Below are 24,068 nucleotides of genomic sequence, written 5' to 3' on the forward strand. Positions count from 1 at the left end.
GGAAGTGCAAGTAAGATGTTGGGAGGAAGAAGGAGATCTGGAGGGGTAGAAATAGCGAAAGTACGATCAGATGATTCATGCACGTTGCTACGAAAGTTCACCGGGACGAGAATCCCTGGTGAGGTATTTTTAACAGTAAGTTTAATGTTTTGCAACCTTGGAACGGCTTCAACTCTATTTCGTCCGATACAACTCCGATGCTATCCGAATGGGTCTGGTGGAGTGAAGTAAACAGTCGGGGATCATCCCTCCGCTTGTATATTGCATGTGAAATATGGTCTCTCGCTCGTAACAACCTGAGTTCATTCATGTTTAATTACACATAAACATAGGGCTTCAAATGCACTGCAAAGGAAACAAAAGAAAAAGACAAAGAAAAGGAAATAGAAAAACAGTCGGTGATTAAACAAGTACACATGACGTCAAGTAGACGATGAGGGGCGTGTCCACTCCAACGAGGATAAGGGACCAATTGAGAAGATGAAAGGTGAAATAAAGGCGGAAGGGTCCAATACCCTCGGCTTAGAAGTCCGGAGCACTGAGCTCCTACTGCGGACTTTGTTGACCATTGACCGATCCATTGACCGATATACTGTCCAACGGTGATGCAGCCCGGTCTGCCATCTTGCGGGTTCGCAGTGTGAGGGGGAAGTGCTCTTCGGGCTCTTCTTCTTCACTGTATAATGTATTAGTATTGCCAAGATGCTGGGGATAACAGAATAGAGGACGTACGGCAGCTTCCAAGCAATATAATCTTCGGTGCTGAGCCCCTCATGACCTTCCTGCAGAGAGGCAAAGTCGCCGGGGGTCATCATTCCGGAGCGATCCCGGGGGGATCCAGGAATAGAAAGCGGGCGAGAGACCTTGTGGTCTGTTCCTCCAATGATATCGAAGTACTCCTCTTCACCCTCGAAGGAGGACGGGTAGGCTGGACAGGAAATTAGTCACGATCATTGAAGCACTGGGGGATACAACATACCTCTTCTCAACGCCAGTTGGCGTGCCTTGACATACTCTAAGCCCATTCTCTTCCAGTCGAGCAAGTCACTCAGACGCTCCGTGCGGTTACGCTGGTTGATACGCTGGCGGCGACTCTTCTGAGTGAAATTGAACATAAAGTCGGACAATTGGTTCACCGAATCGTCGACGCCCTTGGCGCGACGGTCCACGATATAAATTCCGTAATCCGAGGAATTCTCAATCAATTCCTCCATATAGCAACCAAATCCGGACAGGTTGGTGGTGATGCTGGGCACACCCATCACGGTACATTCGGCAGGCGTGTATCCCCACGGCTCATAGTAGGAGGGGAAGACACCCAAGTGGGTACCGCGAACAAAGTCGTCGTAGTCAAGCGGCAAGACGGGGTTGGCGGAGTTGAGGAATTCGGGGTGGAAGACAACCTTGACACGGTCGGACGAGTGGTTGAACAACTGGACCCGGCGAATCTGGTTCAGGATGGGATCCTCGTGGTCATTGTGCATATTGTGAGTCACAATGGGAGGAAGACCGAGACGCTTCATGCCGAACAAGCGACGACGAAGCATAACGCGGTCTTGACTGGTAATGAGATCCTTCTCGTCGGGCATGTTGTCACCCTCCTTCCAGGCAAGGCAGCGCTCATACATGCGCTTGCCAATGCCCTTCTCAATATTCTCCACGGTATCGCGCAGGGATTTGACCACGGCCTGTCCCTTCAGTGATTCCACTGTCAGCGACGAGGTCTGCGCCGGCATAATAATAAAGGCAACGACGGTCATGGTTGACCCAGCGGACTTTAGGCGATGGTTGAGACGGGCCAGCCCCTCAATGAACATATCGACACCCTTATTGCGGAATTCATAACGACCCGCAGTGAAGAGATAGAGAGTATTATCCAAATCAAAATCATTGTGACCGTAGAAATGACCCCGAACAAAGTCGTGGATCTTCTCCTTGGCCTGGGAGTGCAGGTTCTGGAACTCGTGCATGGCAGAGAACTTCTTCACATTCAGACCGTTGGGCAGCACGCCGTCGGGTTTCCGCTTCAGCAGATGCTCGCTCTCGAAAGCGGTGATGTGCGAGACCGTGGTAAAGACGTCACAGGAATGAGTAGCAGCCCGCTCGATGCAGTAACGGTGGTAGATGCCTCGCTTTCCGGCCTCCGCATCCACATCGAAGTACTGGAGGTTATTGTAGAAATCAACCGAGCCAGCACAGAGATAGCGACCCAGCAACGTTGCATGAGTAGTAAAGACAGTGGTGAGATCCATGTGGCGCTTCTTGGTGAGAGGCAGAGCTACACCAGCCAACCATTCATGGAAATGGGCAATGACCGCCCGGCGACGGTCGTGGGCAATATACTATAGCGAGCCTGGTCAGTTTAGGTCTTTCCTGGCGTGTTTAGCTATCACCATATCTTGAACGTACCTCTCCCAAAAACCAAGCTACCAAATATCCAAAAACAATAGCCTCATTGGTCTCATGATCGCCGGCGGGGGATGGAATGGCCGAGGAAGTCCAAAGATCGCCCTTCCACTCATCCAACCACTTGTAGCCAGTACCGGTGTCAATGAGAAGCACTCGGGGAGCTCCCTCAATCAGCCAGCGACCGTAGATCATCTCAATACCCCGTTCCTTCATGGATTGGATTGTTTCCCGCAAAGCCGGGTTAGACGGCGTCAGCTCCTCGACCTCTACTGCGGCAGAAGCCTTGTTGAGCGGGCCGATCAACGTGTACCGCTCACCATACTCCGCGGTGGTGACTGGAGCTTTGGATTTGAGGACCGAGTAGATCCCGCCCACGCGGTTGGCCACTTCCGTGGCCACCTCGAAGAGCATATGGTTGCGCACATCGCGCTTAATGGGTTCTTCCGTTTCCGACATGATATCCAATTGTAGATATCTTTCTTCGACTCGAAACAAGAAGAAGATTGAAATAGAAAGGAGGAAGAGGAATTGGGGGGGGGGGGGGGCAACCGCAACAAGGAAGAGCTGTCCGAGTCGGGTCTGTGCGGGGAGAAGTGGAGTGGGTTGGGCCTGGGACCTGGATCTGGACCTGGACTTTTCGAGTGGCTGGGACTCTGAGATTGAGAGGAGAGAGAGGGGGAGAAATTGAAGATGAAGCTCAAGTTAAGGAAAATAGAAGAGAATGCAAGTGTCCCATTCCTTGTTCCGGTGTGTGCGAGTTTTTCTCCGGACTGGTTTTACCGGGTGTCACTTTGCCTGTAGGCTAAGATAGAAACAGACGCCAGGGAAATTCCACCCGATATACAAAAATAGGAATCATACGCTAGCAGAGATTTCACCATTCTATTTAATTATATAATAGGGTATGACCCTTGGATCTTTACATTGGTACCTGGCTACTGCAGTGGCATGTAACTGTACTTAGTAAAAAGGGAATCGGTTGACTATTACACAGTACACAGTACTTCGATTCGATTCAAGTGATACTCTATACATGTACACAGTACGGAGTACTACAATTTTACCGTACGATCGTTGAAGCTAATCTCTACGTATCTCGTCTTCATTGACCTCCTCTTGAGCTTTACTCTGCTCCAATTCGCAGTCGGATCCGGGGAAAGCTGATCCCGTGACGTCACTATCAGTCAACGGGCTCCACTGGGCGTCGAGAGTTGCGATCTTCAACATGATCATTGTCTTGGATGACCTCATTTGATCCCATTGGTTCATACATCTGCAGTGTGCTCTATGCATACATTGGTGTGCATCCTATCAGCAAACTACACATAGCTACTTGACTGATGGTGCTTGGAAGTTAGGGCTTACCTCGGTCCGTGACTCCGTGTCAAGCTCATATGAAAGTATCTGGTACAATTAGCCCTATTCTGGAACTACATCAATATACCCTAGTTGGGAACGACGCCAGAGGCATCTAGGAGTCTAGGACAAGTTGACTTCCCTTTACCATGCGCTGCGATGACTCTACATGGGTGTTGTACGACGTTGTCCAGGTGTCCTAGAAAACGTTGACTCATAGACAATGGAAGGCGCCCGGTCAACAAAGGATCGCTCAATGTTTATACTGTCACCAATAAAGAACTGTAATGATCCCTTTTTCTGTTTGTGCCCATCCTCATTGTCATTGAAACATCTCATACTGTGTATGTTTTCCCCCCAAATATTGGAAGCCCGAAAAGTCGTGTACCACCTTCGGGCTTCAAAACAAAGACCCCATTGATGTCGATATCGGAGATTCCAAGATGACATCTCCATCAAGTGATAATAAATTGAGCGCATCGAGCCCTAAAATCAGGAAGAAAAAGATCCTCTCTGCAGCCTTCCGCTCTTCATCATTTTCTGTCTCTAATCCTTCCTACTTCCACCTGTCGCATGAAGCATGTCTGAAATCAGGGTGGTCTTGCGCAGGCGTTCTGTGGCCAAGCGTTGGCTGAGAAGCTGGGTCTTCACGCCTCTGGGCAGCGTGAAGATCAAGCTGATCAACAAGATCGAGCGGAAGCGGTATCGTAGTGTCCCTGATACTGAACTGAAGCGGATGGTACTGGATGCGCTCATTGATCGCTATCCAACTCGGCACTTTCGAGACCACAGTCGTGTTGGTACGTTGAGCTCTGGTAGAACCTCCATGATCAATGATGAATATAACCTCTCTGTACTGGAATTAGGGCTTATGTCCCGGGAAAGGAAAGCCCGTTTCCCAGACCGGTCGTTTAGATGGGAAAAGGGAACCTGCCACAGAGCTAAACAAGTCAAGGCAGTCACGCTTGCTGTGGCAACTGTGCAGCCACATCAACGTGACCGCCGTAGCAGCTGGAGGGGCGAGTTGAACGAGCCTTCCAAGTTGAGAGTTTTGAACCCGGACTTGCCGCCTTCAAGCAGCGAAGAGGTCGAACACTCATCTCTCAGCTCCACGTCAGAGACTGAAAGCTTTCCAGTCGAGCTTCCTGTAATTGTTTTGACAACACCGGATTCACCACAGCAACACTTCAGCAACGACAGCCAGTTTGAGCAGCCAGAAACCATCTCATCTTCTGGAGTTGATCTATCCAGTCGTCCAGTCATTGCAGAACTTGATGCTGCCCCTCGTCTACCCGATTTGGACTTTATTGATCGTCCTACCATGCCTTTATGCTGTTCCATTACCCAGGCTCTCCGATACTCCAAGTCGTCCATTCACTTTGAGCAAGGAGTTTGCTCTTGTTCAACATCTGTACAGCTAGATACTTCTGATCTCTGTCAGCTCTTATCTACCTTCACCAACAATCACGAACTGCCTGATTCTGTCACTGAAGACAGCTCTCGAAAGCACACAACGCGAGATGAATCATGGCCTCAGCCGCTGAAAATCAGCAAAAGTCAGGACTGCCTTCGTGATAAACTCCGAAATGGCCCTCTGCCACCTCTCCCTGTGAGCGTCGACCAACACCACGATGCAGATGCGACATCGCCAACCGTACGGCCATACAGCCTCCGCTACAAAGTCAAACATGGCTCACTGCCTCCTCTCCCACGCCCTGATTCCCACTTCACCGAACTGTCCCATCTCATGTCAAGCCCCTCCTGTTATTCTGAAGTAGGCACTGTACATGAGTCTGGCACACCGAGCGACCTACCATCACGAGAGCGGACATCGAGCGGCCTCGCCTCCTCGCTCAGCCTAAGCTGGGAAAACTCTCAATCCGAAAACAATGTACAATCAACGTCTTCCTCACTCTCTCATCAACTGTCCACGGAAGATGACACCCAGCACGACCATGCTATCGAGGACCTGCCAGCCTCTCTTAGAGCTGGACCGCAATGGTCTCAGTGGCAGCAAGACACAGTGTCTGAGCTACCTAACTTGGTATCGAGTCCGTTTGTCGACCACCCGCCTACACCCGTGGGAGACTCGCTGTGGTCCGCTGGGTCTCTAGAGAACCTGCTTGCCACCTCAATTGGCGGCTACGATGCTCCCATTGAACCCCTGGTAGATGTAGTGTTGTGCTTTGGTGCTGGTGCCGCGGCTAAGACCCGCCGCCGCAGAGAATATGAATATTGAGAAACAATTGCATTCCGAGTGTCGAAACATCTACGGAGTACTGTGGACTGCATAACTTGTCCCATCAGCGCTTTGGAATACCTTTTCTGAAGGGAAAAAAATACACCAATGACATTTGCTTATGTTTAAGCTCAAGGCATATCGCAAAGCTGGGCGGGAAATGGCCGGTTCGGTCACCATAACCCTAATCGCTCTGATGAACTTCAAATGTCCTCGCACTCCAAAAAACTGTGTCTAATTGTGTGATATCAGATAAATTAAACAATCTATTCCACTTCACTTTCCATTCCATTCCACTTGAACCTCCCAGACCCCATTTCCAAGGCAAAATCGAACATCGCAGAGCTCAACGGCCATGAAGTCATGCGCCCCACTATGATTTCATGATGCTGTCATTAGAACACTCCAACTATAAGTACAAACAAATCCATCACTTCCTTTCTCTCATCACCAAAATCTCCAATTGAATAATACAACAACAATAACCACTCTCCTCCAAACCCTCCAACTCCCACCAAAAACATCAAAATGGTCCGCGGCGCAGAATACGACAACGGTGTCCCCCAGAGCGACAACCCAATCGATAACGGTCCCAACAAGGCCCACGGTACCGGCAACGAGGTACGTTTTCAGCTCCGTTCAATCCCCCATTCAATTGGCACAAATAACTAACTCATATGCATAGCCTGCCGATCTGACCCGCTCCCACAAGGCTGCCCCCATGCCTGAAGAGACTGGCTCCGGCCGTGATGTCTACCCCGGTCTGCCTACTTCTGGGCCAGATCATCCCCACGGTGGAGCTAAGCCTGTCGTGTCACTTGATGAGAAGAATACTGGAGGCAAATAGGCTGTGCCTTTTGCTGTTATGATACCTGATTTTTTTATGTATGATTATGAGGGAGTTATGATGCATAAGTATGAATGATAAACATTTTCTCTGTGAGATTTTGGTTCGCTGGAGTACTGCGTAGATGGGAAATGGTTCGAGATAAATTCAGTAATGGGACTGATTGTCTAATGCGGAGGGTAGGAAGGTCAGAATGAAATATGAACAACAGTGAGAATCAAGAATCACAGAATCAATTGGAACATGTGTCCACAACGCCGGGCTAGCTCTATGATGCGACGCGGAACAGTGTATGTGGTGACAGTAAGCTGACAAGTGTAGAGAAGAAAGGAACATGCGGAAAGGAAATTATATGTATGGTCCAATGGACGAGGACAAGCAACTATTCAAGACTTGGTCGAGTCAGAGCCATCGTCCTGCTCTTCTTTCTCCTCAACCTCGCTGGGGATGGTTTTACCACCCACGAGGTCAAGGAGCTTGTCGCCGACCTCGCTGGCGCCTTCGATCTTGCTCAGCTTGCTTCGGAAGTGCTCGATGTCGGCTTGCATTCTGGAATCTAGTCAGTATATTGGCCAGCTTGGCATTCTGGAGATCGAACTAACCTCTTTTTCCCAGCCTCCGTCTTCACATCAGCCTCGTCGAAGGCCTTCATCCATTGATCCCGGTAGCTGTGGAACACTGGTACCATGATCATGCTGACTGTCATGTCGGGAAGATGCTTGCTCAAGACACGATGTAAAGTGCCAGTCTCTTTGGCCAACGTCTCCATGTAAGGATTGACCGCCGCACCCTTGGCATCCCAGTCTATTTTCTTCATCGCGTTCACGCGCACGGAAGAGCGCGAGCTCATGATATCCACCAGCTTCTCGTGAATACCACTCTGGTGTTCTTGGCACAGACGCTTGACTTTGTCGAACTCGGCCATCAGGGGGTTGGCCTGTCCGTGACGACGGACGAATTCCCGCACATAAGGGACCAAAGCAATGACAAAGCTCAAGGCCTGCGACGACAGGGCGAGGTGCTTGGTGGTGATGTTCTTCAGGCCTGCACTACGGGTAGCACCAGCTCCAAGAATCAGTTGCGACGATCGCGAGTTGAATAGCTTCAGGATATCCAGTAAATGTGGTGCGATGTCCTGGATCATGCTGGGAATATTCGACATGAGGAACTCAAACTCTTGGATGCTACGCAATATCGCAACAGCAGAGTCAGGCAGGATGTATTTCTGTTCATCAACGATAGCTGTGCGGTTTTTAGTCTTGTCGGTCCCGTTTGCAGGATCTGCAGGCTCCTTTTGCTCATTGTCAGCTGGCTGAATCCAGATCTTGGAGACTTCCACCCAGGCCTCGACATCTTTGGTGCTTGCATCTAGGATACGGGTCAGGATGATGTTCTCCTCGTCGCCAAAGTCGCGTGCATCCCATCGATCAGCATCCATGACATTCACAATTTGATGGCGCTGACCATCACCGAATTGGGTGATGAAGTCACGGATTTGATTTCCGACGATGGTCTTCAGTGCAGTACCACCGCGTCCCGAGATCGCCTCACACTCGTCGGCGAACAGGCGGTTGAGAGTGAAATACTTGAGGAACTCCTCTTTCGAAAGCTGGGCAGTCTGTTCGGATCGCACCTTCAGCACCTTCGTTATCTGCGACTGGGCAATATCAACTGCCTGACCAAGCAGACTGGACATATCCAAAACCTGGAGAATTTCATCTTGGGCCATGTCAGAGGCCGTTGGCCCGATCGGCGGAGATTTCACAGCTTGGTCAATACTCTGCGGGTTGGGGCTCCGTGGTGGTGACTTGACTCCGGACGCCGGCGAATCCAGGCCGCTAGCAATATCCAGAAGAACTTTGACTTGGACGCTGAGCCGCCTGAGCGATTCACTAACCCCGGTGTAGACATTCAGCAACATCTCATAAGCATCATCTGGATCGAGTGCGCGCAGATTGCGAGCAAGAATTGATGACTTCTCTTGCTGGCTTAGCTGATGACCGCCATGTGTGGACAGCGACACCATGGATTCATTATCGTCATCACTAGAGCTGGGGAGGTGTTTGCGAATAAGGCCCTTCATTTCTCGTAAAACGGCGCTTTTGAAAGAGGTCGCCGCTGACATTGTATAGTGCGCACGCGCGAGTCCATTGAGTTGGGTGTTCAACTGCGATCGCAACTCGTTATCGAAGTTCATGTAGGCAGGAGAGACCGATACAGGTCGGTTACTGCCCCGCTGCCGCTGGAATGTATTGCCCCATCGCTGCAGTGTCACGTTCGAGGGCACGTTTTGGACATGCCTCCGTAAATCGCCTAAAAGATCGTTCAGGAAGCGGGTTTCATAGCCCATACCAATGCGTTGCCGGAGTTGTGCTAGATCGTCGGACGCTCCCTCCAGGGCTTTGATGCCTCGCAGGTCGATAAGTCGTCTGGGAAGCCCCTCTTCATCCTTCGAGGCAGCACGATCGGAGGTCTTCTCCCCCGCCATCAACTTCTCGACTTCCTCAAGCCCATCGGCAGCCTCCTCAATCTCGCCCTGTTCCACTAGTCCTTCACACCGAGACACTGATTCGACCACATCACGCAGCTGAGCGACGGCAGCTGCCAACATTCGTACATTCTCTCTTCGTCGTCTTAGATTGACAATCTTCAGACCGCCAAGAGCCATTTCTTTATCGATCTTCTGTAAATCCCTCCTCAGTACTTGTATACGATTGACCGAATCAGCCGCTTCCGCGTGCAATTCTCGGAGCGAACCGAGTGCAGTAAAGAAGGATTTTGATGCCGTTGAAATAGACGAGATAAGGTGGATCTCCACAGTATCCATGTACCAGGAAAGCTTCTCTTGTAGAATAGCATTCGTTGCCAGCGCCTTTCTTCCAGTTTGGGTTGGCTCCACAGCTAATCCATTGGTGTGTTTGTCGTCCTTGGTTGGCGGCCTTGGGGGCCGTACCACGTCCGATTTTTCAGAGACCACGTCGAATGTACGAGGGTTCTCCAAGTGGAAGTCTTCGTCAAAGTATACGGGAGGGATGGTAGACAGAGGTGTCACTGCCGGGGCGCGGCCACGGCCGCTGGAGGGGCGCCGGCCGCGAGTATCATATGGTGAGGATGACCTTGAACCTGTTGAAATGGCCGAAGACCTTCTCTCGAGGGACCATGGCATTAATGAATCGCGATCGGAATCTGGTTTCGGAGATTTTGCTGCCTGCAGCGGCTGGACGTCCTCCATTGCGCCTTCTTTAGGTTGTTGGAATACATCGTACAAACCTCCCACTTGCGCAAGATACGGCTGGAAGACTTTCGCATCCACATGTTTTATATTCGTCAAGGTCACTGGCGGTATGTCGCGAGTCGATGGAGGTTTGAACCCGGTAGAGGAGGCGGCACTCTGGGCCGTCAGACCGGTGCGGATTATTGGGGGCTGGAGGAGAGTCGAAATGGCTAAATAGGTGTCAGCAAGTCAATCATGAAGCGATTTGTAATCTGAAATCACGAACCATTCTGTCCAGACTCTGCAATTGAGCCATGATGGTGGGAAGAGTCCAGGACACCTCCAATGCTCACAATCGAGCTTGCGGTTGATCCCCTCCTCAGGGGAAACCGCTGAGGGGGCACGCGCGGAGATCCCAGCTGGCTTGCTGAATAAGAGATTGAAGGTGACGAGACCCCAGATGCCAAGCTGTCAATTGACTTCCGTGGGCTGTTTGACGACATGGCTGCCACGAGCCGAATCGGACAGCCACCGGGGGAGGGTCGATCGTTGAGATGTTCCGTGTTATCTGATCATGACAGTGGATGAACACCTGGCCCTAGAGCTTTGACAGGCTCTGCTATAGCTTTCAACACTGATTAAATCAGCTTCTGCAATTGGCGACTTTGGTCCGGCTGCGATCGGCTCTTGGAAGGAAATAGCCGGTGGTGTAGCTTTGTTTCCATCACTGGTCATCTCCAATCGCCCATTGCGCTAGCTAAACCGTGGCGGTTCCCCATCCTGACTCAGCAATTTCCTGCCTCAGGCCAGTAATCTGCCAGGGCGGGACAGTTGGGTGCCTCAGGCAGTAACTTAGTCAGAAACCACTTAACGCGTCCACACGCGGATGCTCGACGCGTCGCGTTAGTGCCACACTAACCAAAAGTTCTTGAAGCCTCCCTTCCGCTAACTCACCCACCCCCCCAACCTGCCATATCTGCGCCCTACACCATGGATAGACGCACCCCCTATACTTTGAGTGTACTTGCGCCAAGTACAAATGGCGCTGATGAAGACCGCACAACTATACAGAACCGCCTGCGTGATTTCGTGCTGGAATTCCAGCTGGATAATGCATTTGTCTACCGGTACGCGTCGCGCATTCATGAAGGTTAGGTAAAATTGACGCTAATTCTGTGAGGTAACAGTGATCAATTACGGCAGAATGCCGTGGTGAAACAGTACTACTGCGATATTGACATTGCCCATCTTATTTCTTACAATGAGGAGTTGGCCCACAGACTCACCACCGAACCTGGTGAACTGATTCCTCTCGTACGTTTCTCATGACATTATTTATATGGCCGATGCTAACATCAAACAGTTTGAGGCAGCACTCAAGCAGTGCACTGCTCGAATTGTCTACCCAGGACAGCGCGATATCGTACTTCCCTCCCATCAACTCCTCCTTCACTCCTCCGCATCACACATCTCAATCCGTGACCTCAATGCCACCAATATTTCCCACCTCGTTCGCATTCCTGGAATTGTGATCGGAGCTTCCACTATATCTTCTAAGTCAACACTTGTTCACATTCGCTGCAAGAACTGCGATTACAATGAGAACATTACGGTCGATGGTGGCTTCGCTGGCCTATCACTGCCACGTCGCTGTGGTCGGCCTAGGCAAGAGAATGACCAAGACAATGAGCAGTGCCCCTTGGATCCCTATGTTGTTCACCACGAGAAATGTCAATTCGTGGATCAGCAAGTCCTCAAGCTTCAGGAAGCCCCCGACCAGGTCCCAGTGGGTGAGCTACCACGACACGTGCTTATTTCTGCAGACCGCTACCTTGCCAATCGAGTTGTTCCTGGCTCTCGTTGCACAGTCATGGGCATTTTCTCGATTTATCAAGCCAAGGGGGTCAAAAAGGAGGCCGCAGTGGCTATCCGCAACCCCTATCTCCGTGCAGTGGGCATCACCTCCGACCTCGACCAGACAGCAAAGGGCGCCTCGGTCTTCTCCGAGGAAGAAGAACAAGAATTCCTGGAGCTTAGCCGGAGACCTGATTTGTACGACGCCCTGGCGCGGAGCATTGCCCCGTCTATCTATGGAAACCTGGATATGAAGAAAGCTATTGTCTGCTTGCTTATGGGTGGTTCCAAGAAGATTCTTCCCGATGGAATGAAGCTCCGTGGAGATATTAACGTGCTTATGCTGGGTGACCCCGGTACAGCCAAGTCTCAACTTCTGAAGTTCGTCGAGAAGGCTGCACCCATCGCCATCTACACTTCCGGAAAGGGTTCCTCTGCCGCTGGTTTGACAGCTTCTGTGCAGCGAGACCACAACACTCGCGAGTTCTATCTCGAAGGCGGTGCCATGGTCCTGGCTGATGGTGGCGTTGTATGTATTGATGAGTTCGATAAGATGCGTGACGAGGACCGTGTGGCCATTCACGAAGCCATGGAACAGCAGACCATCTCCATCGCAAAGGCTGGTATCACCACTATTCTCAATTCGAGAACTTCTGTCCTGGCTGCAGCCAACCCCGTTTTCGGTCGGTACGATGATCTCAAGACCCCTGGCGAAAACATCGATTTCCAGACCACTATCCTGTCTCGTTTCGATATGATCTTCATTGTCCGCGATGAACATGAGCGGGGCCGAGACGAGAGGATCGCCCGTCACGTCATGGGCGTCCACATGGGTGGTCGTGGAGTGGAGGAGCAAGTGGAGGCCGAAATTCCAGTCGAGCAGATGAAGCGCTACATCAGCTACTGTCGCAGGTATGTTGACACCATTTACCAGGTCATTGCATTTATATTAACGTTTTCTTCCCAGTCGCTGTGCGCCTCGTCTCTCCCCCGAAGCTGCAGAGAAACTTTCTTCGCACTTCGTCTCTATCCGAAAGCAAGTCCACCGTGCCGAGATGGAGTCCAATACCCGTTCATCCATCCCTATCACCGTGCGTCAACTCGAGGCCATTGTCCGTATCTCTGAATCCCTCGCCAAGCTTTCTCTCTCCCCGATTGCCACCGAAGCCCACGTGGACGAGGCCATCCGTCTGTTCCTAGCATCCACAATGGACGCGATTACTCAGGGCGAAGGTCAAGGCAGCAAGGAACTCATGGATGCAGCCAGCGAGATCGAGGATGAGTTGAAGCGTCGCCTACCCATTGGCTGGAGCACAAGCCTGGCGACCCTGCGCCGTGACTTCGTCGAAGCCAAGGGGAAGTCTGAGCAAGCCCTCAATCGGGCATTGGGAGTCTTGCAGCGACGTGATACCATTCAGATCCGCTCTGGTGGATCCCAAATCTACCGTTGTGGAGTTTGATCTGTCACTTATTATGATTCTAATGTGTTTGATACACCGGTATGTGCGTTATGGGATGATTGATCGATTCTGTGCATCTATTGGCCTTGCAAGGCTTGGGAAATGGCAAGTGGTGTTGGGCGTGCTTCATACTGGATTTTGAGTGGTTATAAGACCAATTGCATATTTTTCTCATTCTAGGTTCTAAACACCAGCACTTGAATTGTCCCACACGTAATGAAACATGACTAGAAAGGCCAAGCGACGCTTCTTCCCAGCATCGCAGTGCGGCAGTGCCAAGGGAGAACAGCCCTGCTGTCCCTATTTATGTGACCCTGGACTTTGTTTTCAACTCTAGCTTTCTTCCAAGTCCCTATCAGTGCCGGGTCCACCTTAGAAACCTCCTCTCATTTGCATCACGAACTGAACAGAACATCGGCCCTCAATCATGATATACTCCTGCAAGTCCCAAAATCCATCCTGGAGAGGCAAAATTTGAAGGTTGATGTATTTTGCTGTCCACGCTATCCCGTATTAGGCCATCACATGATTCTTAGGATAGCAATGGGTTGTCCTGTTGTACGGAGTACAGATCTCTGTTTTTTGAAGCTATTTACATGAATGTTACCAGCATACTCCCTATTGCAAGCCTTCTTATCCACGAGGACCACGACCGCCTGCTATCCCAATGTTCAAATCAGTCCTGAATCGTATTTTCGATCCACTGACACGGAACATGGCCGCATACTCTCAGCGTGTCAACATGGGTAGGTTTGTCATAAGTTCTAGGTTCTAGTTGGGTAGCCATGATCAATAGTCACTAATATATCTTCACTCTTTAGGTGTATTAGCCACGCAAAAGCTTTATTCCTATACCTCTGGGAGGTTCCTTTTCAATGAGGATCTTCGCCTCCGCGAGCGCTTTGTGGAGTTTAACGCCACTGCCCTTTTGCAGGAGACTGAGAAGATCTTGGGTCCTGCTCATGGGCAAGTCGCGTCTATTGTCAAACTGGCTGAAGGGGGGTTTCAATCGCGTTTTCCTTCTAACTATGGATGACGGGTTTGAGGCAATTCTTAAAATCCCCTTTCACATTGCTGGGCCCAAACAATTTGCCACTGCAAGTGAAGCTGCCACTTTACAACATCTCCATTCTAAGGGCATACCCGTGCCTCAAGTTTATGGCTATTCTTCCTGCGCAAACAATTCTGCTGGGGTCGAATATCTTCTCATGGAAAAGGCCCAAGGCGTGGGCTTGCAGTCAAGATGGCGGGATTTGACTAAACGCCAACTGCATAAGCTTGCAACAAGCTTTGTTGACATCGAGAAGAAATTCTTCAACATTCCTTTTGGGTCTATTGGGAGTATCTACTTTAAAACAGATATTCCTCCTGAACTCCAGGGGCCGTTATACACTGAACCGAGCCACGATTCAGAGACATTTTGCATTGGTCCCACTGCGGATTACATGTTTTGGTATGGGAAACTGGCAGATTTCAATCTTCATCGTGGACCATGTAAGTTATTAAGTTATCTCCCCTGTTCTATTCAGTCCATTCACTGACAGATATAGGGAACGATCCTATTGAATATTTTCAATCAATTGCCCAAAAAGAAGAGTACTGGGCACGACGATATGGCAAGCCAGTTGAGCTTGACTTTCCACACAATGGCATTTTTCCGGGAGAAAAGAATCCCGAAGAACACATTGATCTTTTGTGCAAATATCTTGCAATGACCCCATACCTTCTGCCAAAAGATCCTGCATTGCATAAGCCTACTCTTCGTCACCCAGACCTGAACCCAAGCAATATATTCATTTTACCTGAGACGGGCACTATTTCTTGCATCATCGATTGGCAACATACAACAGTGGAGCCACGTCTGTTGGTTGCAGGCTACCCTCGGGCATTTGAGAACCCAGATCCTGAAGAATCACCTGGTTTGAAAGAACCATCCCTTCCTCTGGATTATGACACACTCTCTACGGAAGCGAAGGCGGAAGCTGATGAGCTTTTTCGACGGCGTCTTCTCTTCTACTACTACCGTATCTTCAATGGAGGCTTAAACAAGGCCCATCTTAATGCCCTGAGAGATCCCCTCCTCCGTCCTCGACAACACCTTATAGAATGGGCTGGAAGACAGTGGAGTGGAAATCTTGTAACATTGAAGGGGGCACTGATCCGCATGGCTCAATATTGGCCCTATTTAGAAACAAAAGGATTGTCTTGTCCTGTTCATTTCACTGATGATGAAACGAAAGAATTTCTTGGGCAAGAGCAGCAGTGGTTTGAACTGAATGCAGTTGTGAATCTCTGGAGAGAGCAAATTGGTGGAGTTAATGAAGACGGTTGGGTCAGTAATGAACAGTACGAAGAGGCCGTACGAAAGGTTGCTGAGCTCAAAGAGTCTCTGATTGCATTGGGTGAGGGAGATCAGGAAGAGATCAAGCTTCTGGAGAAGGGATGGCCATTTAGGGATCAAGAAGAAAAGTAGCAGTACATACACTTTATTGAGACCAATCGAGATCACGCATCTCAACCCCACTGAGCCTTTCTGATTCAGCGAGCCAGAGCTCACCATCGACCGTCAATTAGATTGCATCAACAGCATCTATTTGCATCACGTCTGCATCGAAATCTGACCGCCCAAAGACCTTTCCTACGAAGGTGCATAGCGGCCAACAGTCGAGTGCCTGTTTTAAATGGTTTTATGGCCTATTTAGTACTAGTGTATAGTGATTTTAGACCGCCTTCGACACCGCTTAATACCATGTTTTGTAACTAGTCCTGTAAGTTGAAAGCCACCAACTGGGAATTTTTGGGTACAGTGAAGGAATTCATTTCAAAGTTTCCAACAACGAAGCTACATGTGGTTGTCGCACGGTATGAAGGCGCAATTGATAATTGGCCGGATTCCAGTATCGTGATACGTACATCTGGTGAAGCTATTCCCGCAGCTGTAGCTAGTGAACCAATTCCTACGGTTGCCGCTAGTGAAGCTATTCCCGCAACGCCTACACCCAGATCGCCGTCTCCAGTATGGGTATCGCCTCCTACTTTTGCAACACCGCCTCCTGCTACAATCATCGAGTTGTCATCGCCTGCCGCAGCCACCGAAAGCGCAATCCGTCCAAACACTCGAAGGGGAAACGCAGCAAGGGGCCAGAAGCGGGCTCGGCCGCAGGCTGAGGGCACTTCACCACGCCGGAGCCAAAGGAGACGGAGAGCTTAGGGGGGTGGTGACACATTGGAGCCAAAGGAGACGAAGAGTTTAGGGAAATAGGGACTTTGTACGGTCAGAAATGCCTTAGAATAGGGGAATACACTGGATTTTACTATCGGAATAGCTTCTTCAACTCCTAAAATCGATGAAAAACAGGATATGGGGGGTGTGAATAGCTTCAAATATGGGCTTTTGCAGTTCCAAGGTTGTTGAACTTTGGGACTTTGCTTACTAGGAGATCTGTCATAGTAATTCAGGTATTTTAATTTTCTGCCAGTCTAAATTCAGGCCAATTCAGGCCAATTTAGGCATTAACACACTAAAATCAGGCACTCGACTGTTGGCCGCTATGCACCTTCGTACCTTTCCACTATACCGTCCTTTTTGGGCCGTTCGCTGCATCAGACCACTCGACTAGGACCGTCCTCCTTTGGGCTCTTCATTCGTCGACCGTCAAAAGGACCGTCCTCTTATGGGCCGTTCGCTCACGTCAACCGTCAAAACCTTGTTCGTCCTCCCCAGATTGAAGGGGGTTCCAACTCTGACTGCAAATGGACTGACGAAGCCACTGGCGAAGGCAATGTTTATGCGGTGGATCTCGCAGGTTGGGCTCGGCGTTTACTGGAAGAATTGCGATGGTGTTGGTGACTTCATACTCGTGTTGCTCACAAGTGACAAAGGGGAGTATTCGAACTACATGTGGCGTCTGCTCCCTCGCATCTATGTAGGCTGCTTCTCACCTAGATAGTTCTTCTCTCTTCATCTATTTTCTCATCTCCCTTTCCATCTCTTCATCTCTCGTGTCGCCCATCAGAATTCCATGCTTGCTAGTTGCTGCATGCACTGCGCCAGTATCGATGACGACAGCGTTGTTGGCTGTGCATGGTAAGTCACAGCGTCGAGTGCCATGCCATACCTTCAACATCCAGGAAATTGGTAGTGGTAGGAAATTGGTAATGAAACGTTGGTGTAAAATACCATTTAAAAAACAGAGTACATTGGAAAATCGTGGGATGGCCCAAAGGGGATTAGCTCGTGTACAAATAAACCAAGCCTTCCCCAAAATGGACGTGGGAATAGCCTCGTTTTCCATTGCTATGGAAGGCCCGTGAGGCCGTGACCGAAGACCCGTGACGAAGGCCCGTGACCGTTGTTCCATCTCTTTCGAAGCTACTTAAATATCTGTCCTGGTGCCTCTTCTAATTTCTCCTTTCATTCTTGACCTTTCCATCCATCATTGTTCATCTCTTTCGCCATTCTTTCTCGCGTTTTGTCGTTTCTTTCATCTTTCTTGACACCATCCATCTTGTGCTTCCCTTTACCAGAAGGTGGGAAGCACGCGTCACTCAACCAAACTCACCGCATTCATTCAACATAGCTGCCTCCAGTGTGAAATGTAAGACAGTGAATTACATGGAACCCACTCTTCCCCATCTCCACGCGGCACGCCTCTTCACTTGGGAGTTAAGACTGACGTATCCAGACGAACCCCGGATATATGATCTTCCAGCTCCGCTGAGTTCAAGCCCCTCTGCCGCCTTCCTCCTGAACTGCGCGTCATGATACGGGAAATTGCCTTTCCCATAGCCGACCCACAGGCAATGACGCCTGACAGGCCTGGCTGCTGTCACCCCAGTTCATCACAGAGCGGGTCTGGGAACAACCAGACCCGAGTGTCCTTGGCTTTCAACGATGGACGGCTCCATCGTTGAATAGTGTGCAAAAAGCGCTCCAGCAAGGTGGGGAATCCACGGCCACTCGACTGTATCCGAGTCAAGACCCCATTTGCCTTGGTAAACCACGAGGCGCGTGAGATTGACTTTGAACACCACACCCTTATCAGTATTAGCATGAGGAAGATTCGCTATGGTGCGCGTTGCCCGGTATGAGAAAGGTCTGGGAATGACCTTGTCACCATTCTGGATGTCCCAAACCGCCATTCATTCTCTGACGGCATGGATGCCTGTGATCTTGTCTGGAGAGACGTCATGCCTCAACAGTATCCTGCGCCTTCACGTGGACGGGGTCTCCTCGACCCAAGGCTCATCCTGTGCCTTCGCAGGGGGAGTCATTGATGCAAGCCTCACCCCCACTACATCCTGTGCCTTCGCATAGGAGCTCCTCAGCAGCCCAAGGCTCGCCCTCTCTGCGCATTAAGGCCGTAGACCTTTTTCATACCGTTCCAACGCCAGCGGATCCTCACGTATGCGGGCGACCAGAACATTTTGAACGTTTGCAAGGCAAGGCCCACTCATGTTTCCGGGTTTGATCCCACAGCCCTATGGAACAGCCACGAAACAAAGGCAGGAATACACATATGCCAGGGATGGGAAACAGGAATCCCTGCTCTGGGTCGGAACACCAAGAATTCCAGCACTGCTTGTCAAAGGACAAGGCAAGAGAGATTTATCCTGTTTCGCGACAGAACAGAGTAACACGCAAAACAGGTACGATGTGATCGAGTACCTGTCTGGGCCGCTGCCAACACGTGAATGCGTATTCAAGCAGTGAAGATGTGCCTTGAAGCAAGTGTCGAAATCGGATTTCTGGGGGTTAGTCTGACAGTAGCCAGGATATTCGACCCAGACACTGATGGACTCAGAGTCGGAGAGAATCGCTATCTGGACACATGAGATGCCCTTGGCGGGTAGTGTGCTCCAGTCCGAGCCCGTCTACCTCGGTCCCCCGACATCACTCGACTCATTGGACCAGCTAGTGATCCAGGCTGGACCCCGGAGGCTGAGTCCGGGCAATTCATACATTTTGGCGGGACCGTGTTCCCACTGATCCCAGACTTTGGTACCTTGCTCAATACTACAAGGCGGCCTATCTCGGGCCAAGTATGGCTTCTACAAGTGCGGTACCGAGTGAGAAAAGCAAGTACGTCTTCGGTAACTCGCATTGTGTTAAGGGGAAAAGCGAGTTCTTGACTGAAGCCGTCAAATTGATGTCCGATGACAAGTCATACGGCAGACTTGGATGTGGGTGTTCTCTGCAGTGTAAAAGACATCGCGTTCTGGGTGTTGGGGACGGGGGTTGGCATTCAGCGCATACAAATGGCAGGTCGTGGCAACTGCTATTCTCTCAATTCAGGACAATGTGCTGAATGCCAACCATCAAGGAGGAATTACTAGTAGTCGTGAATCACCAGCGTCGTGAATTATATCTCAGCTAGGTACGAACCACTCGTATGTCAGGCGCTGAAAAAAGAAGATGCAGTACCTGTTTGTTTTTTTCTGTGTAAAGTAATATAATAGTAAACATGCAGCATAGTTTTGGTATGCAAATCTTTGATTTCGACGGATCCATGCTTTGATGTTTAGAGGATTTTGCTTCACCACCTATTCTCTCTGCCTGCGTCAACCCCCACCACCCTGGGTCACAAGGCCAGCCCTATTTAGCCACATCTCCCCTCGACGCCACTGGCTGTGAAGAGCCCCATCCTTGTTATGTGACTGCTGCCAAGAAGTGACAACATGCGGCTGCACCCCGACTGGGCTTGGCACTGGATCAGCCCCAGTCAAGTGCAGCGTCTTGGTTGTAGGCACCAGCGTTTCTCTCCAGTCGGATTGTTGCCCAGCTCATCGATCACATCCTGCCTTTGTTTCGTGGCTGTTCCATAGGGCTGTGGACACTCGCATGCTTGGCATGCATACAAAGTGCAACATGAGGAGATGTCATCGTAATTCTGTGGCTGATACTGCAGGACGTGTTGCTATGCGCCCCGATAACTGGACATTATGATGAGACCCTCTGGACTTTCGTGAGCTAGGAGTCTAGGCAGACTCCGAGGTCTCAGGTCTGTATGTTGGCATTGGGACCAGACCCACTCTCTTTGTTGCTGGGGGTTCCATATTCCCATCTTCATCTTTGTACAACGTGTACAGACTAACACGCTAGGGTTATTTGTCTCCGACGCCTGCTATCCTCTATACAGTGTCCCCGCTTTGCCAATTCCTGTCCTCCGAGCAACTGCCCCATTGCCCCGCTTGTGCCAACTTCAATGGCATCATCTCTGCAGTCCGACAAATGAGCTCAGGACAAATGTCACACAAGAGTTGGGGACTGCTGCATGAATGCTAGTGCCAGTCAATTTTGTGAGCCGGAGCATATTGCGCTCTGCGGATGGGGTATAAAGGGAGCTCAACTACCCAGGCTCCTCTTCCGATCCGACAAGTCTATGTTTCAGAGCCTATACGATCTATTTTACATTCTTCTCACCCAAACAAACATCATGAGCTTCCACGCATCTGCTGTTCACATTGAGCTTGAGGATGGTCATATCCTCAAGGCTGTTCTTCGCAATGAAGATGGTGACGAGCAGGAGTCTACCCTGGACCTCAATGATCACATTGGCAACGACAATGGTATGTTACCGCAGTCTCTCTTCATGTGTTCTATCTCGCTATGGAGGTCAAGCTTCAGTGATTGTATCTTCTAACTTATCTCTTTTAGGTCACTTCCACTGGGAAGGCGGGAATTTCCAAGCCAGCGCTGAGGACATCACCTTCGATCGTGAAGGGGAGGACGGCATCCCTGTTCTACGAGCTATGCTCCATGACGTCGATGGAGAGGGACACCCGGCGGATATCAATCTATCGGAGCGCATTGGAAATGACAACGGGAACTTGGTCTTCAACTAGTGGACGGATCCAGCATTAAGCTACATGATACATCGCTATCTCGTTACCAGTGCTTGACTTTCTTGACTGTCGAGGCAGATACTCATCAATAATGGTCTCCCAAATGCTTCCAGCAACTCGTATATAAGGTCGTTGGATTAAGGTTCGGTGACCGTGTCCTCGTAAAATGTTCTTTAGTTCACCTCTTGGTCATCGATATCCAAGAATGTAACACACCTATCTACAATCAACAGAGGACTTCAAGAATTTGGCTAAGAAGTCCACGTGTCCCTAATATTCGAGTGCCATGTTGAAAGCATGGAACCTTCCATGATGGCGGTCCTTGCCCGAGCCCACTTCCATGGGCCTACGATGAGAAGCATACCTACCTATATTATATGGAACTGGCATCTACCTACCCTCGGACCGAGTCACCCACATGTCCGGAAGCGAAGTTTGCGACATGGAACCTTCAAAAAGTATATATATTGGGTTCTACACTAGCAGCTCCCATTGAAGACACGGTCAACATGGACAGGGTCACACAGATAAACTGTTGGAAGGGGGTAGGGGACATGCCGTAAAGGTTAATATGTAGGAGACCGAGGAAGAGACCCAAACTGGATATCGCAAAATGAACTATGGAAAACCTGGATCCCAACGGGAGATCTACATAGGACATCCATAAAGGGTTAGCTGATTTGGCGGGGAGTGGGGAATGTGCGGGTAGGTATCCACTATGCGGGTGTGGCTTGGTTCCTATATTGAAGAAAATGGTCATATTAGCATAGATTTCCCCTTGTGGTGTAGTGGTTTGACCACAGTGCACGGGCTGCTGACGCCATAACAGCGTCGGTTGGGTTCGTCAGGTTCTTGGTTCGAACCAAGGGCGTGGCGAACTTAAGGGGGATTTCTACTTTTTTTCCTTTTCCTCTTCCAGTTACTGTGTATGTATTGGCACCCTCCCACCGGATTGCCTAGGTTCCTTCCTCAATCTTATGGAGCTATGCCATCGTATCTACAAAATACTATTTGACCTTGTTGAGGTCATACCTCGATGACGCGCTGGAATACCTTCATGCACTTTGGCCACTCGATTGCACCTCAAGGGTGAGCTTACATTGATTGGACGCAACCGGCGCTGTGTCCGACTGATTGACAAGGTGCTTTCATGTCATTGTGATAGGGTCTACTTCGATTAGGGCATAACTCTGACTACTCATCCCGCTCCACACGGGAGTTGGCAAGGTCTACATCTAGATAGGCACCTGACGCTTACCTTTATGTGTCTTAGCATAGTCATTGGATACAGGTTCAATCCAAACCGCTAGGTTTTGTTCTTCAAAGGGGCAATACGGACTAGCGATATTGACCTGGACGGAGTTTGCGTGGTAATGCGCGTACAGCAAAGTAAAATACAGCGAGTATTCCTCCCGCTCACACTCAACAACATAACTCCTACGCTATCCTGCCCTTCTACGGGAGGGATATAATATTTTCTCAAGAGTCAGCGGGAGCCTAGACAAAGCAACCTCCAGAAAGCAAAGGGGGATGATGATAAATCAGATTGTAAGCCTATTGAACGAGACGGCGAACACCCAGGGCTACCGAAAGATTTTCTGTCTGGGGTTCGCGGTTGTTGATTTTCTCTTCCTGATAAAGAGGCGAAGCGCATTGGTAGCATGGTTGCTTGGGCTAGTGGTTGGGATAAGATATTGTGAGACCTAACGTGGGGACAGATCATCAGCCGGCATCATGGGCCAGACCTCCACAGGAACAGTGAAAGGGAGGAGCCTAGAGCCTCGAAAAACTCCTTCGAACGCGACCTTGGCAGCCAGGACGTTTGCAGGAATGTGGCGAGTCAGCCACTCTTTCCATTCAGTGAGATCTAGGGGAGATCCGCCCTGTGGACTCTTCTCATCTGAGTTGCAACCCTATGTCACTAGCTCGTGGCAGGAATCTCTTCCTGGACTTGAACGCTTAGTAGCAGGTAGGAAGCGTCTTGGACGCTACTTCTTGGGGCCGGCGGCCATGAGCGATTGTGGCCAACGGTCACGCTGGGCGAATTTGTTTTAGGTACATGAACTGGTGCAGCTCCAACCTGATTCTGCTGCGCGTAGCGGAAAATTCGACAATAGATACTAGCCAGGGTCTCGGACTGGCCGTTCAGCTGACGGAGTTCGTCTATGAGGATTTGGGTCAAGGAAATTTGGATTACACTGGCCGCTGTTGTATGTTAGTCCAGATAGACTAGTCGAATCAAAGTAGACAGTCCATAGCTTACCCCAAGTCCCAGGGACTGGCGAATATTCTGGCAGAACTTGCATGCCCTGTGTAGACAAAGAGTCGGCGGGAGTGTATCTTCCCCAGATGTTCGCTGTGACCGGTACTCTAGAAGTTTCCACTGGCACTCCTGAAAGCAGAATCGGAAAACTCTCGGTCTCGAATCCATCAACAGAGCGAAGGATGCCTAGAAGTTCTCTCTCGATGGGTTGGACTCCCATATCATCGTTCAGTGAAAGGAGATCACTGCTGTCTTTCGATAGTGGCGGACTTTTATCGCATGGTTGATTGATGCTTCTAAGTCGGCGGAAATTTTATTCAGGCACTTTTCTGGCCTGGTGTGCTGAAAACGCAGCAGGTGTTGCAGCCTTGCTGAGGTCATCGTAGTCAAATATCAAGGGTGATTGTGAAAGATGCAGCTGAAGGACAAGTTTGTGTTTGAAGGGAGCTACGAGACTCCGATATATGAAGACGATGTCAAGATGATGGAAAGGCAGATATGAAGATGGAAAAAGGAGAGAAGAACTCTGTACACAGTACGTGAGAAGCAGCCTATATGCGATGGAGCAGAGGTCACATGAC

General features: G+C 50.1%; 7 protein-coding genes across 7 annotated transcripts; 5 read left to right on the forward strand and 2 right to left on the reverse strand.

The window, feature by feature from the left end:
* Window positions 1–546: 546 nt before the first annotated feature.
* Window positions 547–3,024, reverse strand: N7515_001017 (glycogen [starch] synthase; the record flags this gene model as incomplete). Its single annotated transcript, XM_056661761.1, has 4 exons — window positions 547–676; window positions 733–928; window positions 980–2,342; window positions 2,410–3,024. Coding segments are annotated over 4 exons (2,304 nt in total), but the record flags the coding sequence as incomplete, so codon positions are not given.
* A 1,321-nt stretch (window positions 3,025–4,345) lies between these two features.
* Window positions 4,346–6,004, forward strand: N7515_001018 (uncharacterized protein; the record flags this gene model as incomplete). Its single annotated transcript, XM_056661762.1, has 1 exon — window positions 4,346–6,004. The coding sequence occupies one exon, from the start codon at window positions 4,346–4,348 to the stop codon at window positions 6,002–6,004; it is 1,659 nt and encodes a 552-aa protein (XP_056526928.1).
* A 528-nt stretch (window positions 6,005–6,532) lies between these two features.
* N7515_001019 (uncharacterized protein) lies at window positions 6,533–6,851 on the forward strand (the record flags this gene model as incomplete). The annotated part of the gene is made up of 2 exons (XM_056661763.1): window positions 6,533–6,625; window positions 6,690–6,851. 2 exons carry the CDS (start codon window positions 6,533–6,535, stop codon window positions 6,849–6,851), a joined length of 255 nt encoding a protein of 84 aa, XP_056526929.1.
* A 386-nt stretch (window positions 6,852–7,237) lies between these two features.
* N7515_001020 (vacuolar protein sorting-associated protein 54) lies at window positions 7,238–10,568 on the reverse strand (the record flags this gene model as incomplete). The annotated part of the gene is made up of 3 exons (XM_056661764.1): window positions 7,238–7,400; window positions 7,454–10,295; window positions 10,352–10,568. 3 exons carry the CDS (start codon window positions 10,566–10,568, stop codon window positions 7,238–7,240), a joined length of 3,222 nt encoding a protein of 1,073 aa, XP_056526930.1.
* Window positions 10,569–11,055: 487 nt separating this feature from the next.
* Window positions 11,056–13,379, forward strand: N7515_001021 (MCM DNA helicase complex subunit MCM5; the record flags this gene model as incomplete). Its single annotated transcript, XM_056661765.1, has 4 exons — window positions 11,056–11,192; window positions 11,253–11,379; window positions 11,429–12,831; window positions 12,887–13,379. The coding sequence occupies 4 exons, from the start codon at window positions 11,056–11,058 to the stop codon at window positions 13,377–13,379; spliced, it is 2,160 nt and encodes a 719-aa protein (XP_056526931.1).
* Window positions 13,380–14,094: 715 nt separating this feature from the next.
* On the forward strand, window positions 14,095–15,852 carry N7515_001022 (kinase-like protein; the record flags this gene model as incomplete). Its single annotated transcript, XM_056661766.1, is given in 4 exon segments — window positions 14,095–14,125; window positions 14,201–14,361; window positions 14,378–14,873; window positions 14,930–15,852. The coding sequence occupies 4 exon segments, from the start codon at window positions 14,095–14,097 to the stop codon at window positions 15,850–15,852; spliced, it is 1,611 nt and encodes a 536-aa protein (XP_056526932.1).
* Window positions 15,853–20,815: 4,963 nt separating this feature from the next.
* Window positions 20,816–21,224, forward strand: N7515_001023 (CVNH domain-containing protein; the record flags this gene model as incomplete). Its single annotated transcript, XM_056661767.1, has 2 exons — window positions 20,816–20,948; window positions 21,037–21,224. The coding sequence occupies 2 exons, from the start codon at window positions 20,816–20,818 to the stop codon at window positions 21,222–21,224; spliced, it is 321 nt and encodes a 106-aa protein (XP_056526933.1).
* Window positions 21,225–24,068: the final 2,844 nt, after the last annotated feature.

This window comes from Penicillium bovifimosum, assembly GCF_028826915.1.
Source record: "Penicillium bovifimosum strain IBT 22155 chromosome Unknown utg000001l_segment0_segment0, whole genome shotgun sequence".
NCBI classification, from domain to species: domain Eukaryota; kingdom Fungi; phylum Ascomycota; class Eurotiomycetes; order Eurotiales; family Aspergillaceae; genus Penicillium; species Penicillium bovifimosum.